The 23,866-nt window shown below is 32.0% G+C and overlaps 1 protein-coding gene across 1 annotated transcript in view; it reads left to right on the top strand.

Moving 5' to 3' along the window:
- LOC143244847 (A disintegrin and metalloproteinase with thrombospondin motifs adt-1-like) overlaps window positions 1-23,866 on the top strand; it is a 54,043-nt gene that overhangs the window by 19,839 nt on the left and 10,338 nt on the right. The window contains exons 5-10 of the mRNA XM_076490253.1: window positions 2,626-2,819; window positions 5,195-5,272; window positions 11,912-12,036; window positions 12,944-12,981; window positions 16,707-16,812; window positions 20,556-20,684. Coding sequence (XP_076346368.1) covers window positions 2,626-2,819; window positions 5,195-5,272; window positions 11,912-12,036; window positions 12,944-12,981; window positions 16,707-16,812; window positions 20,556-20,684 — 670 coding nt within the window. The remainder of the gene's footprint in view (window positions 1-2,625; window positions 2,820-5,194; window positions 5,273-11,911; window positions 12,037-12,943; window positions 12,982-16,706; window positions 16,813-20,555; window positions 20,685-23,866) is intronic.

The following is a 23,866-nucleotide window of genomic DNA, read 5'->3' on the forward strand; positions in this document are numbered from 1 at the left end:
AAATAATCAATATAATACAATTCAAATAAATAATATGTTGAATAATAATTATAATAAAAATTAGAAATATAAAATTAAGTTACAAGTGATAAAAATACATTATATATATATTTTAGTGAAAATTAATACATTTCTTATTCTTATTTTATTTCAATTATTTTTTCTTCTTTACTTTCGAGAGCAGTCACCTTCCCACAACTGTCTGCGGATAGTTAAGGGTGATATAGATATGGGACGTTGTGGGCGTCAGCAACCACATCTTACTCTCCTAATTTTTATTTCTGTACCTATTGCTACTCTTTTATTTCTTATGTGAGACTGACGAATGGAGGCTGATAGACGCTGTATCCCCACCGCAATGTGGTTCCTACTTCCAAAGTCGCTTTCAAAATCTAGGATACATTTTATAATCCCACAATATAGCTTGTACCCTGGAATCTTTTTAATTAGGTCAGCGTTTTTTCTTTAATTTATTTTCGTTCCGGCTTGTTTTATGAGTTGTAACAAACTGTTATATATATATGTAATCTAACGAATAATGTATACCATACTGTGGTAAATATTTCACTTGTTTAGGCCAATGTCCAAGTAAGAAATTCTACATCGTTGTAAAAGTTGTACTTGGCTCGGCTAGTTTAGTAGCCTTAGGTTAATTTTAATTGATAAAGTAAATTCACAATGTGAAAAAAAAACAACTTTATAGCAATAAAGAAAACCGATTAGTTATAACAAATATTATAACCAATACTGTTAATTAAAGTAATCTTAAAATAAGAACATTGTACAACAAATTTATTAATGTTCCTATAAAAATAAATACTACTCCCTATTTATAAAGTCTGTTAAGAAGAAAAGAGCTGTTTTTGGTTTTTGTTGTTGAATTTCGAGCAAAGTTATTCGTTGGTAGGTTTTCTACGCTATGTGTTTCTCCTTTTATAATAACAGACTAAAAGTAAAGCAGTTAGTTAAGACCACCCACAGCCAATTCTTGGACAAGTCTAGTCAATGAGTGAGATTTTACTGTCACTCTTATATTATCCTTAGTTACAAAATGCCGAGCTCGATTTTTGATTTTGATGATAACAGGGAACGAACAATAAAACCTCAGATTCCAAACAAGCACGTTTACCATGTACAGTGGTAAGTACTTAAAGAGTCATTCCCCTTATCACAACAGCATAGAGGACAAATGTGTGAATGTAAACAAAATATAAAATTCTACATTGTCCTGAACATCAGAAATTCAGCTTTTAAATCCACTCTTCTTCTTGTTACCAAACAAAATAAACATTGTCGTGAAAATGTATGCTGGAATTTTTGACATTTCGCAAAGAAACATGAACTGGATGCATAGAAATCCAATTAATCGAATGAACCTAAACATTTTAGTTTTTAAGCTTATCATACCAAACCAAAATATAATATAATGAAATTTCAGTTAGCTGAACGGAACCGGAACCACAGCTTTTTTTCAGTATCCCAACCGAATATTCGGTCATACGGAAGTTCGATGCATCACTGGTTATCAGGCTGAATGTTTGTTTTGTGTTTTTTCATTGTTGTAAGTATTCTATTTGATAATTTTAAAAGGATTTCAAGTTAACAGTTGAGAGGAGCTGCTGCTAATAACATAATTAAAATTTGACAGCTTTTGCAGAATGATGATAACTGCAAGCATTGTATAGTTAAAGTATAATTTCCTAGTTTTCTTTGCTTCTGGTGTTCACACAAAGCTACACAAAGGCTATCAGCACAAATAATCTCTAATTTTGAATTTATAAGGCAGCTAGTCAGCAGCCCACCATCAATTCTCGATCTACACTAACTAAAATGTGGAATTTGAATCACAACACATCCATGATCCTAAAGTGAGAAGAGCAATTAACTCTGATAACTGGGCAATGCACTCATTCGAAGTACAAGTATTAATACTATTTTAACTTTATTAGATTACTTACGAATGCATAAAGGATTCGGCAAAGAAAAAAAGAGGTTAAAATACGATAAAGAATATCAAAAGCTATTCTGTAAATATATATTAAATGCGTATCGATTTCAAAACTCCTTCATTTAACTATTATAACAGCTTTATGAGGTTAAAGTTCACCAAAACTCATGAGATAGAAAAGTACACAAAGTCTTGCAAAACAAAACTAGTTTTAATAGAGTTTATTAAAAAAAACTGTAGTTATTCATCGGTAAATAATTCCTTTTTCTGTAATGGAACATCCGGTTCTTTAGGGTGTCGAAAAATTACACATCAGTATTGTATGGATTGAATGGATAGAGTTTTAATAGAGTTTATTAAAAAAAACTGTAGTTATTCATCGGTAAATAATTCCTTTTCCTGTAATGGAACATCCGGTTCTTTAGGGTGTCAAGAAATTGCACATCAGTATTGTATGGATTGAATGGATAGAGTTTTAATAGAGTTTATTAAAAAAAACTGTAGTTATTCATCGGTAAATAATTCCTTTTCCTGTAATGGAACATCCGGTTATTTAGGGTGTCGAGAAATTACACATCAGTATTGTATGGATTGAATGGATATGCTCACATGATTACACAAGTTGTTTAAATTCTGCAATGATTGGTTTCAATAAGCATTAAAATTATTTATTATAGAAGCTGACTTGAAATTTCTGAATGAAGAAGAAATGATTGATATGGAAAATCGGGTACCGAGAGAAGCAGTAGAACGGAAAATAGTGGAACTTGGAGTCTTTGTAGACAAGGAACTTTATAATACATATTTAAAAAAATATCCTACAAGAGCGAAAAACAAACTAATGCAAGCTGTACTTGCGATCATAAATGAGGTATATGCGTAGTATAATGATTTTAAATGTTTATTTTTGGTTTAACTATTAATATTTAGTTCAATTCAAATTTATCTTTTGAAAAGTCCACTTGGAAACACTAAACGTAAAAATATGAGCGTATGAAGAACATGTAATTCTGAAAGAGGAAGATATCCTTTTTAATTATGTTAAATTTGATGAAACTTTACTTATAACTTACTTTAATCTCTTCTTCCTCCAATTTCTACAAATTACGTATTACGGCAGTTACAGATTATATTGTTTTTTAAATAGTGTTCGATTGTTTGAAGTGGACTAAGACAAATTCTTGAGTTACAATTTTAACTGGAGAGGAAAGATCCAAATAAACTACATAAACAATTACTTGTAATCCATAAAATGATATTGTTATTGTATTATACATGCTTGTTTGTTTGTTGAAATCAATTTTCTATCTGTGCTCTGCCTACCACAGGTATTGAGACTCCGTATCTAGCGTGGTAATTCCACAGAAATGCTGCTGTGCCACTGGGGATCTTACATATATTTACATACACGAATAGCGTTAGTATGTACGACTGACTATCGTAATTCTAAATTGATATTCTCTACACTTATTGGTTGGTAGTTTTTAACACCATGACTTGTAATTTCTGTATGGCTTAACCAGTATTTCTGGTAAAAATTGAAAGCTATTGGTCTTGCATAAAATGACTGGTATTGAGGTAACAAGCCGTTTAGTAATTTATATAAACGTTGACTTGTAATTTCTGTACAAGTGGATACTTCTTTGAAAGATTGAACTTCAAGGAAATTGTGTAAATACTTAAGATATTTTGAAATACTCAAACGATTTTGTTTGTTTGTTTGTTTGTTTTTTGAATTTCGCACAAAGCTACTCGAGGACTATCTGTGCTAGTCATCCCTAATTTAGCTGTGTAAGACTAGAGGGAAGGCAGCTAGTCATCACCACCCACCGCCAACTCTTGGGCTACTTTTTTACCAAAGAATAGTAGGATTAACCGTAACATATAACGCCCCCACAGCTGAAAGGACGAGCATGTTTGGCGCGACGGGGATGCGAACCCGCGACCCTCAGATTACGAGTCACACGCCTTAACACCGTAAAAGAGACTTCACATATTTCGACGTCGATTCATACCGTCCCTAGAAGAGTGAAACAACTATTGTGCAAGTGATATTTTAATATCTGTCTGACTTTAAATGTACAAAGAATAATAATTTTAATATTTTTCTCTACAGTTTAATTTATCGTCAATACGTGTTGACAATATTTTTCACTTGAAGCTAAGCTAACTTGTATTTCATATAAAAGGGTATCGGTATTTTCTTTAGAAATTGAAATTAAATGGTACTTATTTGTTTCTTTGTTTGTTTTTGAAATATGCAAAAAGCTACACGAAGGCTACCTGCGCTAGTCGTCCCTAATTTAGTAAAGACAAGAGGGAAGGCAGCTAGCCAAACCACCCACGGACAACTCTTGGGCTACTCTTTTATGAACGAATAGTGGGATTGGCCATCACATTATAACGCTTCCACGTTTGTGCGACGAGGATTCGAATTCGCGATCCTCAGATTACGAATCGAACGCCTTAATCCACCTGGTCATGCCGGACCTAAGTGGTACTTTGTAAGGAAGTGGACTCTCAATATTTCGTACAACGTGCTTGCTATTCCTGTAAAATCATTCAGAATTTTCAACCCCCAGTGGCACAAAGGTACGTTTGCGGACTTACAACGCTAGAGATTGGGTTTCGATATCCGTGGTGGGCAGAGCTCAGATAGCTTATTGTGTAGCTCTGTGCTTAATTACACACAATCAGTACTTTCAACCAAAGTTGATTAGCTATTTCTGCATAGAATAACTAATAAGTTTTACAGAAATAAAGAAGTAATTTTAGCTCAAGTTACGTAATAGTTTCTGCATGTATTGATTGGAAATTTCAGTAAAGATTAGCTTGTAAGTTGACTGCTAAAATTTTCTTTGCTTACAACATCCATTTCATGGATACTGTTTTATTCACTTTGATTTTAAATTGTTAATGATGGCAAACTTTATGTTAATTCCTGAGTAAACGGACTACGAAGCAGTGCAAGCTAAATAACATTTCTTTAAAAAATAACTTTTCAGTTTCTACACAAATTAAGTCGAAATACTATGCAAAATAGCCAATGATTTTTAATACTATTTAACTGATAATTTCTATGGAAAAATCTTACAAATTGAATGTAAATAAAAGTCAATTTTAGCAGTCAGTCGTTTTAAATTTATCTTTTATTTGTATGCAATTATATTAACAAACAACTTTCGTATGCATACGTTGTACTTGCTATATTTAACCGACATTGGTTTCATTTTTATTGCAACCTAGGTCGAACTGGTGTATAACTACGATTCTTTGAAAGAAAAGCTCAAAATTGTCATCGCAAAGCTGGAGATTCTTTCTGGGGTAAACATCTGTTTTGAAACTCTAATATTAAATAAATATACAATATCGTATAATGATCAAAAATGAAATTATTCAATCATCTAACTATTGGGTTATTAAAAGATTTTACTTTCCAATCGTCATATAATTTACACACTTTATTTTCGATAAAAATAGTATATATATATATATAACATAATAAAATGATGTATATATATATATATATATAATATAATAAAATGTTTGTAAATCACGTTATCTTGGCTATTTAAAGTGTCAAAATATGTAGTAAATATGAAGTGGTAGTTCCTTATTATTATTTCTTCTTCTTTTGAAGGCAGTTACCTTCCCACAATTGTCTGCAAAATGTGATGAGTGATATATATGTGGAATGTTGTGGGCTTGAGCACCCAAATGTCGCTCTCCTAATTTATATTTATACTCCTTTGATAAGTGTAGCAGCTTTGATTTTGTTTATAACAGATTATCATTGGTCAGAGGTTTGGATTTGCTGTTTCTAACGTAGTGCTTTCTTTTGATTTTGTTTTATTTTACTTGACTGTTCAGTATTAGCATATTCTTTATATTCTCTTTATACATATAAATGTACATATTCAATGAATGTGATTTGTTGCTGGCTATGTTGCACTTTTCACTCTTTATGCAGTAAGCGTCATTGTCTTAACTATTAGAAATATTATGTAAACTATGATTTAGTCTAGCGAGCTGATTATAGTAATTACATTACTGCTAATGTTATAAAATGTAATAGCAAATGATATTTCACATTTCCTGTTCTAAGCATTTTTCATCCTATAACTTACAGTTACGACAGAAAGTGTTCATACCCCTGCATCCCGAGTAGTTTTTTGCTCATAACTTAAAAAGTATTACGATTAGGCTAATAGACGTACAGTATATTATAAATATTATACTAACACACATCTATATAAAATTGTATGTAAATTAAACGACAAATAAACTGTTTATAAACAAATAACTAAAAATAGGAGGAGCAGAAAGTGTTTGTACATTTCAGAACGTGTGAAAAAACTGATATTCTCGTAGAAATTTTATTTAGTTTGGTGAATGTACTACATTATACCTTTCCAGAACTAGACACTGGGTTCATAATTATTGTAATTGAGTCAGCAAAAAATTTACTTCCGGAAATTTAGCGCCGTCTCCGTTATTATCTACTTGGTCATCATGGCCAACAGGAAACAACTGTCCAGTGATTTAAAAACCGAATTATTGTAAAATACAAGTCCCGTGTGTCTCTTTCCGGTATTGTTACACAACTTAATGTGCCGAAACCTACTGTTCAAAGCATAATTGCCAAATTTAAGCCTACAGGATCAACTGCTAACCTCCCTCGTTCCGGACGCCCCATCAAAATTCCCTAGAGAACCAAGAGGATGGTTCTCAGAAAAGTTAGTAAGAACCCTCGTTTAACACGTAATGACATACAGAAACCGGTAAGGGAAACTGGGGTTGAAGTAAGCACCTCCACAGTTATGAACATGTTACGCTCTTCTGGGTTCAAAGCATGCCGTCCTCGTAGAACTCCATATTTAAAGCCTGTTCATTTAGAAGCACGATTGAGATATGAAAGAAAGCATGTAGATAAACCCTTTACCTATTGGAAGAGTATTATTTGGTCAGAGGAGACTAAAATCGAGCTTTTCGGCCATAATGATGTTCGCAATATTTTCCATAAGAAGGGGGAACGAAATCTTCTACAGAACACCGTCCCTACAGTTAAACACGGAGGTGGCTCGATCATGCTATGGGGTTCCTTCAGCTCTTCTGGTGTAGGCAGCCTTCACCGTATCAACGGCATCATGCAAAAAGAAGAGTACGTTGATATATTAGGCACTTATATCAAGAATGATGCTCGGAACTTGGGCTTTGGCGTCGTTGACAATGACCATAAGCACACATCGAAATATGTGCAATCCTGATTGCAGAGGAACCATATAAGCGTTCTGGAGTGGCCATCGCAGTCACCCGATCTCAACTCAATTGAAAACGTTTGGCATGAGTTGAAAACCAGGGTTCATCAGTGTCATCCGAAAACATTGCAAGAGTTGGAAGCCTTCTGTAAAGAAGAATGGAAGAAAATACCAGTTGAGGGCTATGAGGAGAGATTGTGCCAAGTAATTCACCTGAAAGGCTACACAACTGACCATTAAAGTAGACGCACGAACACTTTTTGCCTTTCCTATGTTTGGTTATTTGTTTATAAACAGTTTATTTGTCGTTCAATTTACATAAAATTTATATAGATGTGTATTACTATAATATTTATAACATACCATACTTTCATTATCCTAATCGTGATACTTTTTAAGTTATGAGGAAAAAACTACTCAAGGCGCAGGAGTACGAACACTTTCTGTCGTAACTGTATATAGATTTATTCTGTAAAATAAAAAATGTAATTTATTTATTAAGTTGTACTAAATGTAATATGGAATTTGTGGGTCAAACTTCAAATCCATTATATACGCATAAAATATACATAGATCTCAAGTTAACAACAATTTAATGACTTCCATAGAGCTAAGGCTTCTTAGAATTCACCCTTTTACCTATGTTAAGATAATTATATTAGAAATTGTTAATGAAAATACCAATAGACTTCAACGAGAGAACTTCTATATTTTGAAACTAAGAACGTTATGCCATTACCGATTAAACCAAGATTTTAATGACTCTACTACTTTGAACTTGAATAGTGATTGCTATATTGGTAATGTTTCTTTGTAGATAATTTTTTTTTATAAAAGTAAAAATTAAGAGGTAAAAAAATAAATTAGACGGTTTGATTTTTCAGAATTTTGTAGTAATTTAGGTATTTTACTAATATTAGCACATCTAAATTATTTAAAGAAAAAGATTTATTAACTTAATCTTTCTAAAATAAGAGCATTAATGAATATAATAAAAATAATTTTCGAAACGATCATGCAAAGCACTTATTTGTAGATATTATAAAATATATATTAAAAGTCAATAATTTATCAAGTTTTGAAAACGAGAAACTGCAAATTTAAACCTTAATATTTTGCTAATTAATTTTAAACATAAAGTATTTAGTGGCTTGCAGATTTCTAAAATTATTCATCTATCTGTAAACAAATAATATTTTTCCTTGTATAAACATTGTTAGTTATAAATATGAAGTTCCAATTGGTCCACTGTTATATAATCATAAAAGTTTTTGACTAATTTAAATGCAAATAAAATTTATAATTTATCTTATGAGTGTGAAAATAGTATATTTATTGATATTTTCGTTAACATTGTTGCTGGTAACTTGGAAATTATAAAAGATAATTGTTATATAAAATACTTAAAAAGGATCAATATACAGAATAGTCACAAAATGTAATAGGAAAAATTTTCTAAAATCTATTAAAAACAATATTGTTGAATATATTTTGACTCTTAACTATATTACATCTTATCTACGTAGATGGTTTTCGGAATGGAAATTTTTATACCTAAAAAAGTAAAATTTAAATTATTCCGTATAAAATTAAAGAAATACCATGTAGATTTATCGTTTCATCAGTTAAAAATTAGATTCAAGAATTACAAGAAACATTTTATGTAATTTTGGTCTCATTTTCATAAAGTTTAATGCAATAAGTATAGGCCCCCGCTAGTACAGTGGCAAGTCTACAAGTTTAAAATGCTAAAATCAGCGGCTCGATTCCCCTCGGTAGGCTCAGCAGATAGCCCCATGTAACTTTGCTGTAAGAAAACACACGCAATAAATATGATAAAAATAATCAATAGTGTACACAGATTTGAACTTATTAACCAACCTTAAGTTATCGTAATTAATAATTTCATTAAAGCTTATGAAAAACTTTATTTTAGACAAATTTCTTATGTACATTTACCCTTTCTATATGTTATTTCTTAGCTCCAGAAATATTCGATTAAATTTAAATTGATTTCTAGTTCAACAAGAAGAATCATTAAAGAACCGACCATTTTATTAAATCGATTACTTAATATTTTATTCGATGAAATTAAATATATAAATGTTAATAATGAGAAAGATACTTTTGAATAATATAAAAATAATCAACCCATTTTAGAATACCTAAGAAATTGTGAACAAATAAAGAATAGTTAAACATTTTATTTCACCATGCTGTATACCTCAATTCCATTAAAATATTTTATTTTTATTATAAATTCATTAATAGAACAGTGTGTTATTCTTTCAAAATAAAAGAAAAAAAGAAGAAAGAAGAGTTAGTTCCATAAACATAAAATATATATTAAAGTTTTCCATTTATAATAATTATATACTTTTCAATAATCAGGTTTTTAAACAAGTAACAGGAGTTCCAATGGGAGCTAATTATTCTATTTGTAAATTGTATCTTTATTTTTATGAGAATAAATTTCTTGAAAATTACATAAATCTAAATATTTTTAACTTACAGATATATAGATGATTTAATTAGTATAAATAATCCTGAAATGAATAATATTATGAATACTATTTATCTGGTAGAATTAGAAATTTAAGATACTTTAATATCTAATATAGAGATACAGTATTTAGATTTAGAAATTTAAATAATTTCTATTGATAACAATCCAAATATTTTTGATAAAAGAAAATAGTTTTATTTTCTTTTACATTATATGGTTTACTATCTTTTAATAGTAATGTACTATGCTCTTCTGTTATAAGCATTATAACTTCACAGTTATTCAGATTTTGTAAAATTTGCAATAAATTATAACATTTCATTACTAATGCTGAAATATTAATACAAAAATGAATATTCAATGGATTCAATAAAGAAATTATAAATACAATTATTAAAATATTCTGTGATAAATATAAGAATATATTAGATACGTATAAAGAAATAAAAATTAAGAACACTTTACTGAAAGTTTTTTATAACTATTTTTAGTTCTTGATAAGGTCATTTTAACAACTTAGCACTACTTTATGCAGATGAACACTTTATCACAAACAAAGGCTTGTTCAGAGTCTGAAAACTAGTAGTTACACTTGGCTTAATGGCTGGAGATTGGAAACTTTAGTAGTTAGTTTAGATAACTATTTGGTACGTTTTATATTATAATAATTTGTCTAATGGGCTACTAATTAGTGCCTTACCACCATAATGGGGGCTGGAATGCCAACTTCAGAAGGTAAGTTTATTTCATTTACTTACCCCTAAGTGTTAATACCTTATTTTTATTATTTTATTAATTTCTTTGTTATTTTATTTTTTCTTTACTGTTTGCAGGGTTACATAGATGTGGGACATTTGGGGCTTGAGCACCCACATCTCGCACTCTTAATTTCTGTTTATATTCCTTTGATTCTTTTATTTTTTAATTACTGTTTATTCGAGACTGCAGAATGGAAGTCTGATAGACGGCGTATTCCCGCCGTAATGTGAGTTCTACTTCTGTAGTCACTCCAAAACCTAGGGTCCATTATATATCCCACATTATAACTTGTACCCTGAGAATCCTTTCGATTGGTGCAGCATTTTTGATTTTTGTTTATAAGAAATTATCATTTGTCAGATGTTTATATTTGCTGTTTTAAACGCAGTTCTTCCTTTTGATTTTGTTTTATTTCACTTGTTCAGTATTAATATCATATATATATAGACACACATACACATAATGAAAGTAATTTTCTGTTCGTAAAACGCCTTTTGTCAGCAACGCTTGGCTATATGTTGGTGATGTTCAAATGAACTCAGTAATTTGCCTCAAACACAAAACTTCACTTCAAACCTAAATTGAATGGAGATGTCTTTATAACTCTTTGAATTACCACCTTATCACGTTTAAGAAAAAGGGTGTTATAACATTTGCAAAACAAAACAAAACATGATACTACCTAACTTTATATTAAGGACTTGAATTATTTGTTAATATTCGATTACAAAGGTATGTTACGGTGGTTACAGCGCTCGGCAATCATGTGAAAATCTCAAACTGAAATTCTAGTCGAGACGGGATTTCATATTAATTTTTCATATTTATTATCGTATTTACAGCAAGCTCTTTGATTATTCAGAAGTATACAATGTAAGTTATATATTTAGTATGGGATAATATCATATTACTACATAAAAATAATAAGTGACTATATGTGTCAAAGATAATTTAAGTATTTTTTTTAAAGCAGTAGATAGTGCTACAATATTATTGGTTTTTTACCTTCAGTAATATAGTTTTAAAACCTTATTCAAAAATACATGTGCATTTCTAAAGCTAATTATACCTTCGTGAATTTACGCTTTACAACCAAAATAATTGATTTTACCATCACAATTAATAACTCGCAGAGTCAGACGTTTGACAATAGAGAAACATTTATCCGAGAACTAGATTTTCGTATGGCTTTAACAATAAAAACATTTGAATATAAAACAAAAATATTAATAAGCTAAAATTATGATAAAATATACACAAAAAGCTTGTAAATGATTAAACATTTTTCATGCATATACTATTACTAAAATATAATTACTTTTTAGAAAAAAATGTTCGTAAATCATGCCATTTTTCGATAAATAAAGTTTAATGTAATTTTGCTCTAATTTAAAATTTGTTTTTAAAAAAACGAACTAACCCTTCAGGTTATTTTTTTAGGCAGGTCCAAATACTGCTGGTGGAGATATCGATAAGTATTTAGATAACTTCTGTATTTGGCAAGAACGAAACAATCCCTCAGATTCGGCTGAAGGACATTGGGATTATGCTATTTTATTGACTGGGTGTGTAATTGTCTTTTTGTGTATAATGTGTACTTTTATACTTTTTCTTTAGAAATACACGTTAAATGTGAATTCCATTATTGAATTTTGGTTTATCAGAAGAAAAAATTGACAAAATTGTTAATAACGTGAAGTTGGTTAGTACACATTTTAGGAAAAAGGAAATGAATACCAAAGTGCTTCATATGTTAGTTTGATACCAATATGATGTCAAAAGTAGATAACCAGCAAATAGAACATTTTTTTCACTGTTCACGTATTTAATTATACTGGAAACAATTCGGCTTAGAGGTTTAAAATCTTAGAGGTAAAAATCAAATATAAACCAAAATGTTAAACTACCAGTCATAATGATTTTAGATTGTTTTGTTGAGTGCAAAGTTACTCAATAGGCAATCTTTGCTGCAATTACGTATAGCTATTATCAGAAGTATGTTAAAAGCTAATATAATGTATACATTTATTTTAACAAAAGTTTAACATTTTAAGACTCAAATAAGTTTATATACCTGCAGGGAAAATGTAAACGGTTTACGTGAAAAATTCATTTGATAAAATTACCGACACGTTGTGTTCTTTGTTTTTAATGCATCTAAGATAAGTAGTACATAAATTAGCACATAACATCAATACAAGACGTCACTTCGTGCGACGCAATACTGTCGCAAAGGTAGTAATTGTAGAACATTCTTTTTATTAAACTGCTTATTTCTCTTGAGGTAAAGTGCACATTTTAAACAGTATTATCATTAATTCACTTTTATTTTGTTCTTTCTCTATTAGGAATATACTTTTAAAGTAATGTTTTAAAATTTAATATTAAATCAGTGACATTGTAAATTGTAGATTTTTCTGGAATTTTGAGCAACTTTTAGGTCATCTGTACATTACTATTATATTCTTTCAGTTTAGATGTGTACAAAGAAGCTAACACTAAAGTGATAGGTAAGTAGTTAGCTTTCCGTACATCTTACGAAATAACGATGTTAAGGTTTATACACACACACACACACACACACATATATATATACTAGAATTTGTTTCAAAGCGAGATTAAAATTGCCCTGCTTATTTTTGCTTTTATATCTCATTAAAAATGAATCAGATATACTTGATGATTCCTTTACTGTTAATATTTTACATTTGTTCTTGGTCTCCACTTAAGAACCTGGTAAGTCACACACACACATATATATACTAGAATTTGTTTCAAAGCGAGATTAAAATTGCCCTGCTTATTTTTGCTTTTATATCTCATTAAAAATGAATCAGATATACTTGATGATTCCTTTTACTGTTAATATTTTACATTTGTTCTTGGTCTCCACTTAAGAACCTGGTAAGTCTACGGAATTTACACCACTAAAACCAGACGTATGATTTCCCTCGGTGGACATAGCAGATAGTCTGGTGTGGGTTTGCAATAGAAAAAGCAACAACATGCACATACATTTGTTCTTGTTTCATTCGTCACTATGTTCAATATTCAACACTACATACGTGACATCTGTGATAGAAAAATCACGAAAATAATTTATTAACGAGCCCTTCATCTATGAAGAATGAAACTACACGCCTCTACTATTAAAGCAGTAAAAATAATTCTTAGGCTTTATCAGACTAATTAAAACTAACTACTTTGTTTTAACACAAGCTGTACTAACACATCATTAACTACAGTTGTAATACAGACAAATCAAATCGTTTTTACTTTTATGCCAACCAATTAATGGCCATAGTCCTCGAAATTTATGTCAACAACGTGCTTCAACACATTAGAGCTCTTTATCGCATTTGCACAAACTATAATGGAGCAATAGCGTGGCTGTGTATCTGTCTAGGTGAGCAAAATAATAAATACAATGGTACCATTTGTTGTGTTGAAATACAATATTTTAATGCTAGAAATGGTGATTCAAGCATTATAGAATATTGCATCATTTATTAAATGACATCACAAACAAAAATCCATAAAAATTCACACTTTAGGTATTTCAAGATTCATACAATGAGTTAAGTAACTACGGTATGCGCAACAATGGTTCTTTATAATAGAACACAATTTGAAATAAAGGTGTTTTTCTTGCAATAATAACACGACTTTTCCTACAACTGTACATGAGGGTATAATTATATCTTTATTGATGTAATTTTTAAATGAAGTAAAGTGTAACACTTTTAATATATTAAACTATCACAGTTCATATTGCTACGTATTAAAATTTCAAATAGCCTAAAACTGAGTTAAATTGTAACTTAGAGTTAGAAGTTAAACAAATTTTGATATGTATCCAGTTTATGATGCATACAAGACTGATACACACAGTTTCTTTCTTTCTTAATACAAATACATTTTAATATACAAACAATAACAAATTTAAAATAACGATCATTACAAATAATGATCTATATACAAAAGTTTTACAAACTTACAAATAGTATTGGGGCTTCTATCTGATTTTGGTCCCACGTTGGTACAACGATAAGTCTACGGATTTACAAAGCAAATATCAGTGGTTCGATTCCCCTCGGTGGACTCAACAAATAGCCTGATGTTGCGCACACACTATCTGATTCGGAACTTCCTTGATATCTTATCGAGGGTTTACGAGAAGAAACTTAATTTAGAGTTGATATAGATGCAATTCACTTAACAGGGAACTAGCTAGCTTCTTTCTTCGTTGGTCACACGTCAAGTTCTTCCTCTGATGAAGTTATGTAGCGTTTTCGTAAAAATATTAATGTGCGATATGAATCCACTGAAGTTAAATGTTTTGTAATATTTGAAATTTATAAACGTTTCTGGTCAAATATCTAAAGTTCCCGATTTATTATATTATATTATATTAATAAGCATTGATCACAATTATAGTTTTCGAGGTTTATAATACACCAACTATAGCAAATCAATAATATACTGTTTATCGGCGCTTTGTGTTAATTAGATTTATAGGCGTAAGGAGAGTTTCTAGAAAGATCAGCTTGCACAATAGTATAGTCAATACACTAGTGTTTTCGCACTTCTACAACTTTTGCGAAGAATAGACGGGAATTTCGCAATATAGATTTATCAGTTTAAGTTGTGTACGTTTATAAATATAGATTTAGCTTATAGAAACATCGGTATTAAAACTATATATATATATATGACAGTAAATCTTCTACAATATCAATAATATTATGAACATTTTGAGCTCTATACAGTAAATCATTTTGATGCAATGGGTTGCGTATGACTAAACTGCATGTTTAATCTCGCTGATCGAAAAAAAGTAGAATGAAAATAGTGATTAGTCCACCAACCAAATACTTTACCTTTCAGTGTGGAAACAGTTCAAAGGAGGAAAATTGTTACTTCTATAGAATTGAGATTTACTTAGATGATTATATGTGTTTTCTTATAGCAAAGCCACATCGGGCTATCTGATGTGTCCAGCGAGGGGAATTGAATCCCTGATTTTAGAGTTGTAAATCCATAGACTTACCGCTGTCACAGCCGTGAACTTACTAAGATACACATTTGTAAGTGAATTTACACACTGTAATTGTATATAATGTTTACAACGGTATTCCTATTTAATTTGTTTGTATTTTTTGCTAAATATCTTGATGTTTTTAATTATGAAAATATAGAGAGTTGAGTATGATATAATGTCATGGTGAAACAGAATGTAATACTTACATTTTCATATTGTTTAGCGTATATAGTTAATGTGAAATAGATAGTAGTCACGTGGAATCTGGAACAATATTTCCCAGTTTATCTCATTACCAATAAGTAATGTTACATAAGAAGTGTAAACTAATATGGAGAGAATATGGAACCAGATTCAACTTAATTTTCATACAGGAATGTGTCGTAAATGATGATGTAAGAACGGTGGTGTGGGTAAAAATAAGCAAGGTGTGTATAGCGATCCCTACATCTTACAAAATCATATAATTAAAATAATCATATCTCATAGCCCTTTGTGCTGCATATATTGGTACAGTTGGCTCTATCTTTAGCTTAATCAATGGAATATATATATATACCACCACTGTTTTGAACTAGTCGCCACATGTTTGAAATAGAGAGGGCTGACGAATGGTTTTATGACGTGCAAGTTCACTGGTTCCTTTAAGTTTCATCAAGACTTTTTGGAAGAACCCAAAGAACTATGGAAATATTTTTTTGTGTTCTGTGTCGTTTTTGTGCATAACGTGTCCCATGTAAGACAGTAAGTTTTTAAATTTGAAGAACTGAGATTGGCGTTGCAAATCACTTAAAAAGTTTATTTATAATGAAAGATCGAGTGGTTAACTGTGGTGTTCTTGTAAATCTTCACATCACACACACACACACATATATATATACTGTATGTATCTGATGGTAACCTGTTCTTTCTTTGTTCAATCATTTTTGTAGATAAAAAACCTCATAATGTACCTATGTTTGTTTGGAATTAAGCACAAAGCTACACGATAGGCTATCTATGCTTTGTCCGTCACTGGCATCGAAACTCAGATTTGTAGGGGTCTGAGTCCGCAGACATACCAATGTGTCACTGGGAGCCATCGTGTACGTAAACTTTCCTATTTTAATTTTATACATGATTAGTCAACCTGTAACTCCTTTGCTTTCGTCTTTACAACAGTAAGCTCAATTTTTCATTTTATTGTTTCTATAGGTTTAGCCTGGGTCAACGGCATGTGTCGCGAAAACTATTCTTGTTCCATCAGTGAAGGCAATACATTTGAAGCTGGTTTTGTAATTGCTCATGAGATGGGACACAGGTAGGTTAATGTATGTGCAAGAGCGAGAAATTCTTTCATATAGATGAGACACGAAAATGCTACAGTTAATTAAATAATACGGCAACACACATTGAACAAATCAAAACGATATTTATATAAGAAAACAATTTACGAACATTCTATGGAGCTTCTTGGGTAGGTATGATTCTTGAAAATGAATTTCAATTGTACTGATATCAGTGTATCTCAGAACGGCTGGTACGGGTATTAACACTTTTATTGACAAGAAGAGAACAACGTTTCGACCTTCCTAGGTCATCTTCAAGTTAAGAAAGATTTTGAATCTGACCGTTAACGGACACATGTCTTAGGGACGAGAGTATAAACGGGTACCGGGTTGTAGGGGGCGTTGCAGGTGGATGTTAGGTTATTAATTAGTATAGATATAAAGGTGTTTCTTTATATTGGTTTAATTTTGGTTTCATTTGTTGTATAAGTAGGGCTTCTTTGATTTTGCGTTTGTTTATATTTGTTTCTCTACATAATATGTGAGTGTTTTCTATGATTATGTTGTGTTTATTTGATTTGCAGTGTTCAAAAAGGTGTGAAGGTGTTTTTTGTGTTCTTTGAATCTAATTTCCATTTTTTGCTTGTTTCCCCAAATAAAGAAGTCGTGGCAGTTGTTGCATTGTATTTTATAAATTATGTTGGTGTTGTGTTTGTCAGTGTAGTTTTTACATAGTATGGACTTTAGTTTTGTACCTAGTTTTTGAATAAATTATGCGTTTACTGGAATGTTGTGTTTTGTTACATGTATTTTCCAAATTTTGGTTATTTTTTCGCTGATGTCGAGAACATATGGTATGCAGCACTACAAGGTTTTTGTAGTTTATTCTATCTTGGGATTTTTTGTTGTTGGTCTAGGTGTGTGCGTATAATGTTTTCCACAGCTTTTTGAGGAAAGCCCTACTTATACAACAACTAAAACCAAAATTAAACCAATATAAAGGAACACCTTTACTATACTAACACTATACTAATTAATAACCTAACATCCACCTAGAACGGTGGCCCGGCATGGCCAAGCGTGTTAAGGCGTGCGACTCGTAATCTGAGGGTTGCGGGTTCGCATCCCCGTCGCGCCAAACATGCTCGCCCTTTCAGCCGTGGAGAAGTCATAATGTGACGGTCAATCCCACTATTCGTTGGTAAAAGAGTAGCCCAAGAGTTGGCGGTGGATGGTGATAACTAGCTGTCTACACTCTAGTCTTACACTGCTATATTAGGGACGGCTATCACAGATAGCCCTTGAGTAGCTTTGTGCGAAATTCCAAAAACAAACAAACAGACAAACCACCTGGAACGCCCCTGCAATCCGGTACTCGTTTATACTCTCGTCCCTAAGACGGTCACATTCAAACACTCTCTCATTCTTAACCTGAAGATGACCTATGAAGGTCGAAACGTTGTTCTCTCCTTATCAATAAAAGTGTTAATACCCATACCGGCCGTTCTGAGATACATTTTTATTTCAAGTGGATCAAGAATGTACTGATATCAATACTATGCTTTTTCAACTGATTTATTAGATGGAAAACGGAGTTTTATAGTAACTTTAAAAACATGGTTGTACTAAAGAAACATTTTAATTATAGCCGTTTTTGAATTTCTTCAAATTTCATCGTCAGCGTTAAAACTTGGAAAGGTCAATTGACAATTTTCTAACTATAAAAAAACAACATAGTTGTTGAGCGAATTTTCATATTAAATATAAGTTTAGAAAGAACAAATAAAGAAAGTAACAATATTATGAAACGTATGATAAAACGTGCGGCGTACACTTTTTTTTAATAGGAAGCATTTTAAAGAGAAAACATTATATAGAAAGGGTTAAATACAAGTATAAACACTGCAGCTTTAAAATAATAATAATTATCAAATAAAAACACTGAAAATCTAGAATTGACTAAATTAATGACAACGTTGAAAATAATTCATTAATAGAGTTCATAATTTATAGTTACGGAGTCGAGAATTTTAAAGTTTTTTTAGAAGCATGAAGAAGTTATTTTTTTTCTGTGCAATCTGATTCAAGGATCGGGTGGATTAATCAGCTTATATCCATTTCTTGCTGAAACTTCCATGTGTTTGTGTGCATGTATTTGTAAATGACGTGTAGTTTTACTAATAACGATAGTTTTACGGCTACCACAAGTGTATATATGACTCACGAGCGTTTAACTATGGTGAGTGGTGTTGGTTTTAAACATAATTTGAACTCGAAATGTTGAAGTAAATAATAAACGTAGCTTAATATGTGGGGAATATGTTTTGATTATGTGTTTAAATTTGGGGTTTAAGCTTAAATCTTCACTTAACAATGAAAAAAATAATAATTATTTTATTAAATAATTTTATATTATCAAACTACATTTAATATTTACGTCAACTTTTAGAATATATATAAATACAACAGTACTGTCTGTTGTATGCTCATGTAACTACTTCGCAGTGTTTGGATGGATCTTCACCAAGATTAGCAGGAAGATTCAATAAGTCCTTGTGGAAGTACATACACATTTTTCATTTGCATTTAACGGATTTTATGGGCCTTTTTTACGTTTTTAACCACTACCTCACCTCCTGTGGTTAGATTTTCGCTAAATTTGGTACAGAGGTTCATTGGATTCATCGAATAAGTACATACGAATTTTCTGTTTTGCGTTTTTCGGTTTTTGTTGGTGTTTTTGCGTTTCTTACCACTACTTAGTTCCCTTCATCAAATTTGGTGTGGAACTTTATTCTGTTCATGAGGAGATACAAATAATATTGCAGTTTCACATTTTGTGTTTTGTAGTTTTTAAGAACGTTTTTATTTTTTTTACAATTATGTATAAGAGGACCAAATTTTCATGTCTTAAGAAAATCTTTCATTATCCGTGAATTTAAAAGATAGGTGCTCCAGCTTATTCAAAATATGTTTAAAACCAAAGACATTTAAACTTCAAATAATTATAAAATAACTTTTTTAGTTTAACCAACGTTTCTCTAACCTTTTATCAAAATATGTAAACTCCTTCAGTGTGCATTTAAAATGCGCCTTACCAATTTCTATGCACTCGTGGTAGCTGTAAAACTACACGTCATCTGCAAATACATGCACATGAACACTTGGGAGTTTTAGCAAGAAGAGGATATAAGCTAATTAGCTCACCCCAGCCTTGTATCTAATTATACAGTGAGAATAACAATCACCCCATAATTCTAAAAAAAGCTTTAAAATTCTCGATTCCAAACCAAAAATTACAAACTCTTTATTAAAGAGAATTTTTCAATGCTCACTCAACACCAAATGATACCAACTCTTCCTGTTGTCATTAATGTAATCAATTCCGGATTATCAGTGTTTATACTTGATTATTATTTTAGAGATGCGGTGTTTATACTAATATTTAAACATTTTTATGATATTTTATATTGATAATGTTATGTATCAAGCATGTGTTTACCATACGTTTTATTGTACGTTCCATTATATTGTTTGAAGAAATTCCGAAACGTCCGATTAAAGTTTTGCTTGGTATTATTATGGTTTAAATATTTATTATTTTTTGAGTGTTTGAAGTTAACCAATCTCATCACTAACATTCCATTCCAATATTTTTCAAGAAGAACAAACATGACGTAAGTAATTTAAACGGATAAAGTTAACATTCAGGTTGAGTTTATTTTCTGTGTACTTAAGATAGTTATTTTTATTTATATTACTTCATACTTTTCAGTTTGGGTGCTCAACATGATGGTTACGGAAACTCTTGTGATAAGGACGCCTTTCTAATGTCAGCAAAAACCGGAGCTGGTAAAGTGTCATGGTCATCCTGTAGCAATTCTTACATCCAAAAGTTTTTCAGGTATCAATCGCAACTCTATCATTTAAAAATTTATTAAAACTCCAAACAAAATACAACAACAAAAACTTTGGGCTGGTGTTATAGTACGTTAGTCTTGCGAGTGAGAAGTGGACAAAGCTAGCAAAATGTTCAGAATGTGCAAAGACGTTGGGAAACAAAAATGTAATTTGTTGGTTGGCGTTTTATGGCGCAAAGTAATTAGACTATCTGCGCCAAACAACCGGTAAATAAAATTAAAGTAAACTTATTAACATTCGTAAAAAGATATCATGTTAAAACAACACAAAAATCTAATTTTTGAATTAAAACTTAAATTGCGTTAAAAAGGCCAATAACTCTTAAAAACTAAAAACATTTGTAAGGTGGACAGTGTCACCATCGTCAATGACACTGTCTAGCGTAAATCTTGAGACAAAACATGTCTAAAATGGTGCTGTCGTTGAGAGTCTTAACGACGGAATGACAGTAAACGTGGCTTATTGCGATCTGAGTGTCACACAGACAACACATTGGTGCATCAGTCCTCGGTAAAAGAAAACTATGAGTTAAAGAACTGTGACCAATGCGTAGTCTAGTTAGGACAACGTCTTTTTTCCAATCTTCACGGAAACAAGATGACCAAAGTCCAATAGAGAGTTTTATTTGGAACAGGCACAGCAGTGATAGTGCCAGAGCAGACAGACTTAGCTGCGACGTCAGCGAGCTCGTTGTCGCGAATACTAAAGTGGCCTGGTATCCAGAATAACTGGATAGAAGTAGATATTAAAGAGAAATGGGCCAGTGGGTTTTGAATATCGGTGAGAACAGGGTGTGAACTAACGTGAAACGATTCCAGGGCCAGTCGGTATAGATAGTACAATTAGAGTACTGCTTGGCTTTTATGTGATCCAGGGCAAGAGAAATGGCGTACAGTTCGGCAGTGAATACAGAAACTGTAGAGGACATTCTGTGCGCAACTACCGAACCACAACAAACCATGATAAAGCCCAGAGAATCACCTGATTTCGAACATTCCGAATAAATGGGAATGGAATGATGGTTCCAAAGATGTTCAGTAAATAAATGACGGTACTTCCAATCGAGAGTATCCACTTTTCTCAGATGATTTAAAGAAAGGTCACATTTGGGGATTGTAATAAAAAATGGTGGGATGGGCTGATCAGTGGATACAGCAATCTCATCCAAGGACAAACCCAATTCATCCAACTGCACCTGGATACGAAGGCTAAAAGGAACAATGACAAGTCGTCTGTTCTGAAAAAGCATGACTCACTGAGGAAGGAAAACTCAACCCCAAGTGGGATGCTGTGATGAGGATCGAAGCTTTGAAGCATACATTAAAGACAGTTGCAAACGGCGAAGGTGTAGAAGAGGTTCATGAGACTCTATGTACAAACTCTGGACTGAGGAAGTGCAGAAAGCCCCGATGAAGAGCTGAAATTTCTGATGATGAACAGGATCCAGCATCTTCATGGCTGAGATTCTTGCAGAGCCATAGACCAGAGACCCATAATTCAGTTTCGATCGAATAAGAGCACGATATATCTTTAGCATATAACATTGATCCATTTCTCAAGAGGTGGAAGAGAAGACACGGAGGATGCTCTGTGATCTTGTACATTTGACTCGTAATTGCTTGATGTGTGATATAAATTTCAGCTTACAGTCAAATATAACTCCTAAGAATTTTGCTTCAGAGACCACGGGAAGCACAATTTCATCGACGTGGGCTTCAGGATCGGAGTGAATACCCCGTTGGCGGAAAAGTACATGAAACGGTTTTAGAGAGAAAACCGTTTTCTGTGGTCAACTTCAATAAATTATTGAGGGCAGTCCGTGCTCGACGACTGACACGAGATGTGTTTGCAATAGTAAGAGGGAGTTGTTCAGTGATGGCATTACTTTTCATACTGAAAAGTCTGACACTCAAGATACACCTAAGAGGAACTCCAAGTTCCTGTAGGGAGGGGTCAAACCTACACCAACTTGGAATTGCCTGCCCCTTAAAAAAATCAATAAAAATGGGCAAATGGCCACGCAACCTATATGAGTTGAGGTCTCTTAAAATTCCATACCTACATGCAGTATCATAAATCAGGTAGCCCACGGAAGAACGCTGTCGTCGGAACCCACACTGGATGGGTGAGAGAGGTTGTTTGATTCGACGAACCAAACAAGAAGAACCTTAACCATCTTCTCTAAGAACTTACAGAGACAGCTCGTCAAAATAGTTAGGCAGTAGTTTGAAGGAATCTTGGGATCCTTCTCAAGCTTATCAAACAGGTAGGACAATAGCTTGGCGCCACGCATCAGAAAAAACATTATTCTGCGAGATCCAGTTAAAAACAACCAGAAGAATAGCAAAAGAAACAGGAGAGAGATGGCACATCATCTCGTTGTGTATATAATCAGGTCCGATCGATGTACTGCCAGACCGACGAAGAGACAGTTTGAGTTCCACCAGTGTAAAGGTGCGATTATAGTCATAAAGACGGCCAGCCTGAAATGAAAGGGGTGGCATTTCGTTCGTTATGCAGTTCTATTGCATTGTTACTTTTCCAACAAGTCTGTCGAACTCGTTTTCGACAAGTCAACAATGCACTTCTGGAAACTGAACAATGAGTTGGTTTATTTGGTTGTTGAAACCTCTTTTTCACGAATGTAGTGACTATGATGATAGTTTTGATATAGAAATCGGTTTTAAAATTTCGCTGTGTATCAAAAATAGGTTCATCACAACGTTTGCATGAAAACGGTGCCCTTTTTTTATTGGTAATTTACTGTTCTTTAGAAAAAATTCAATGATCTATATTTTTTCTGAAAACTATTTTGTGTCAAGCATGTTTTTGCAAAGTCTTCATCTATTCCATCCTGATGAATAAAATATCTTGTATTCTGTCGTTGCGGAATAACTCGAGACATCTGAAAATCATTATATTGTAGCTATTTAATGATAAGACTGATATAATTTAGCAAGTTGGGATATACAGCAAAGCTATAGCCACAAAAAGTGAAACCTATAGTATTAACAATAAATGCTTTAGTTTCAGGATACGGCGTTGTTCAACTGTTTACTGTAAGTGTTTTTTTTTTTCGTTTGGAATTGCGGTCGAAGTGTCGTAGTTTTTTTCAATGTATATGACTTCTACTTTTTGGTCGCGTATCAGTTAATTGCTTTACAG

Source organism: Tachypleus tridentatus, chromosome 2, assembly GCF_004210375.1.
Source record: "Tachypleus tridentatus isolate NWPU-2018 chromosome 2, ASM421037v1, whole genome shotgun sequence".
Lineage (NCBI taxonomy): Eukaryota > Metazoa > Arthropoda > Merostomata > Xiphosura > Limulidae > Tachypleus > Tachypleus tridentatus.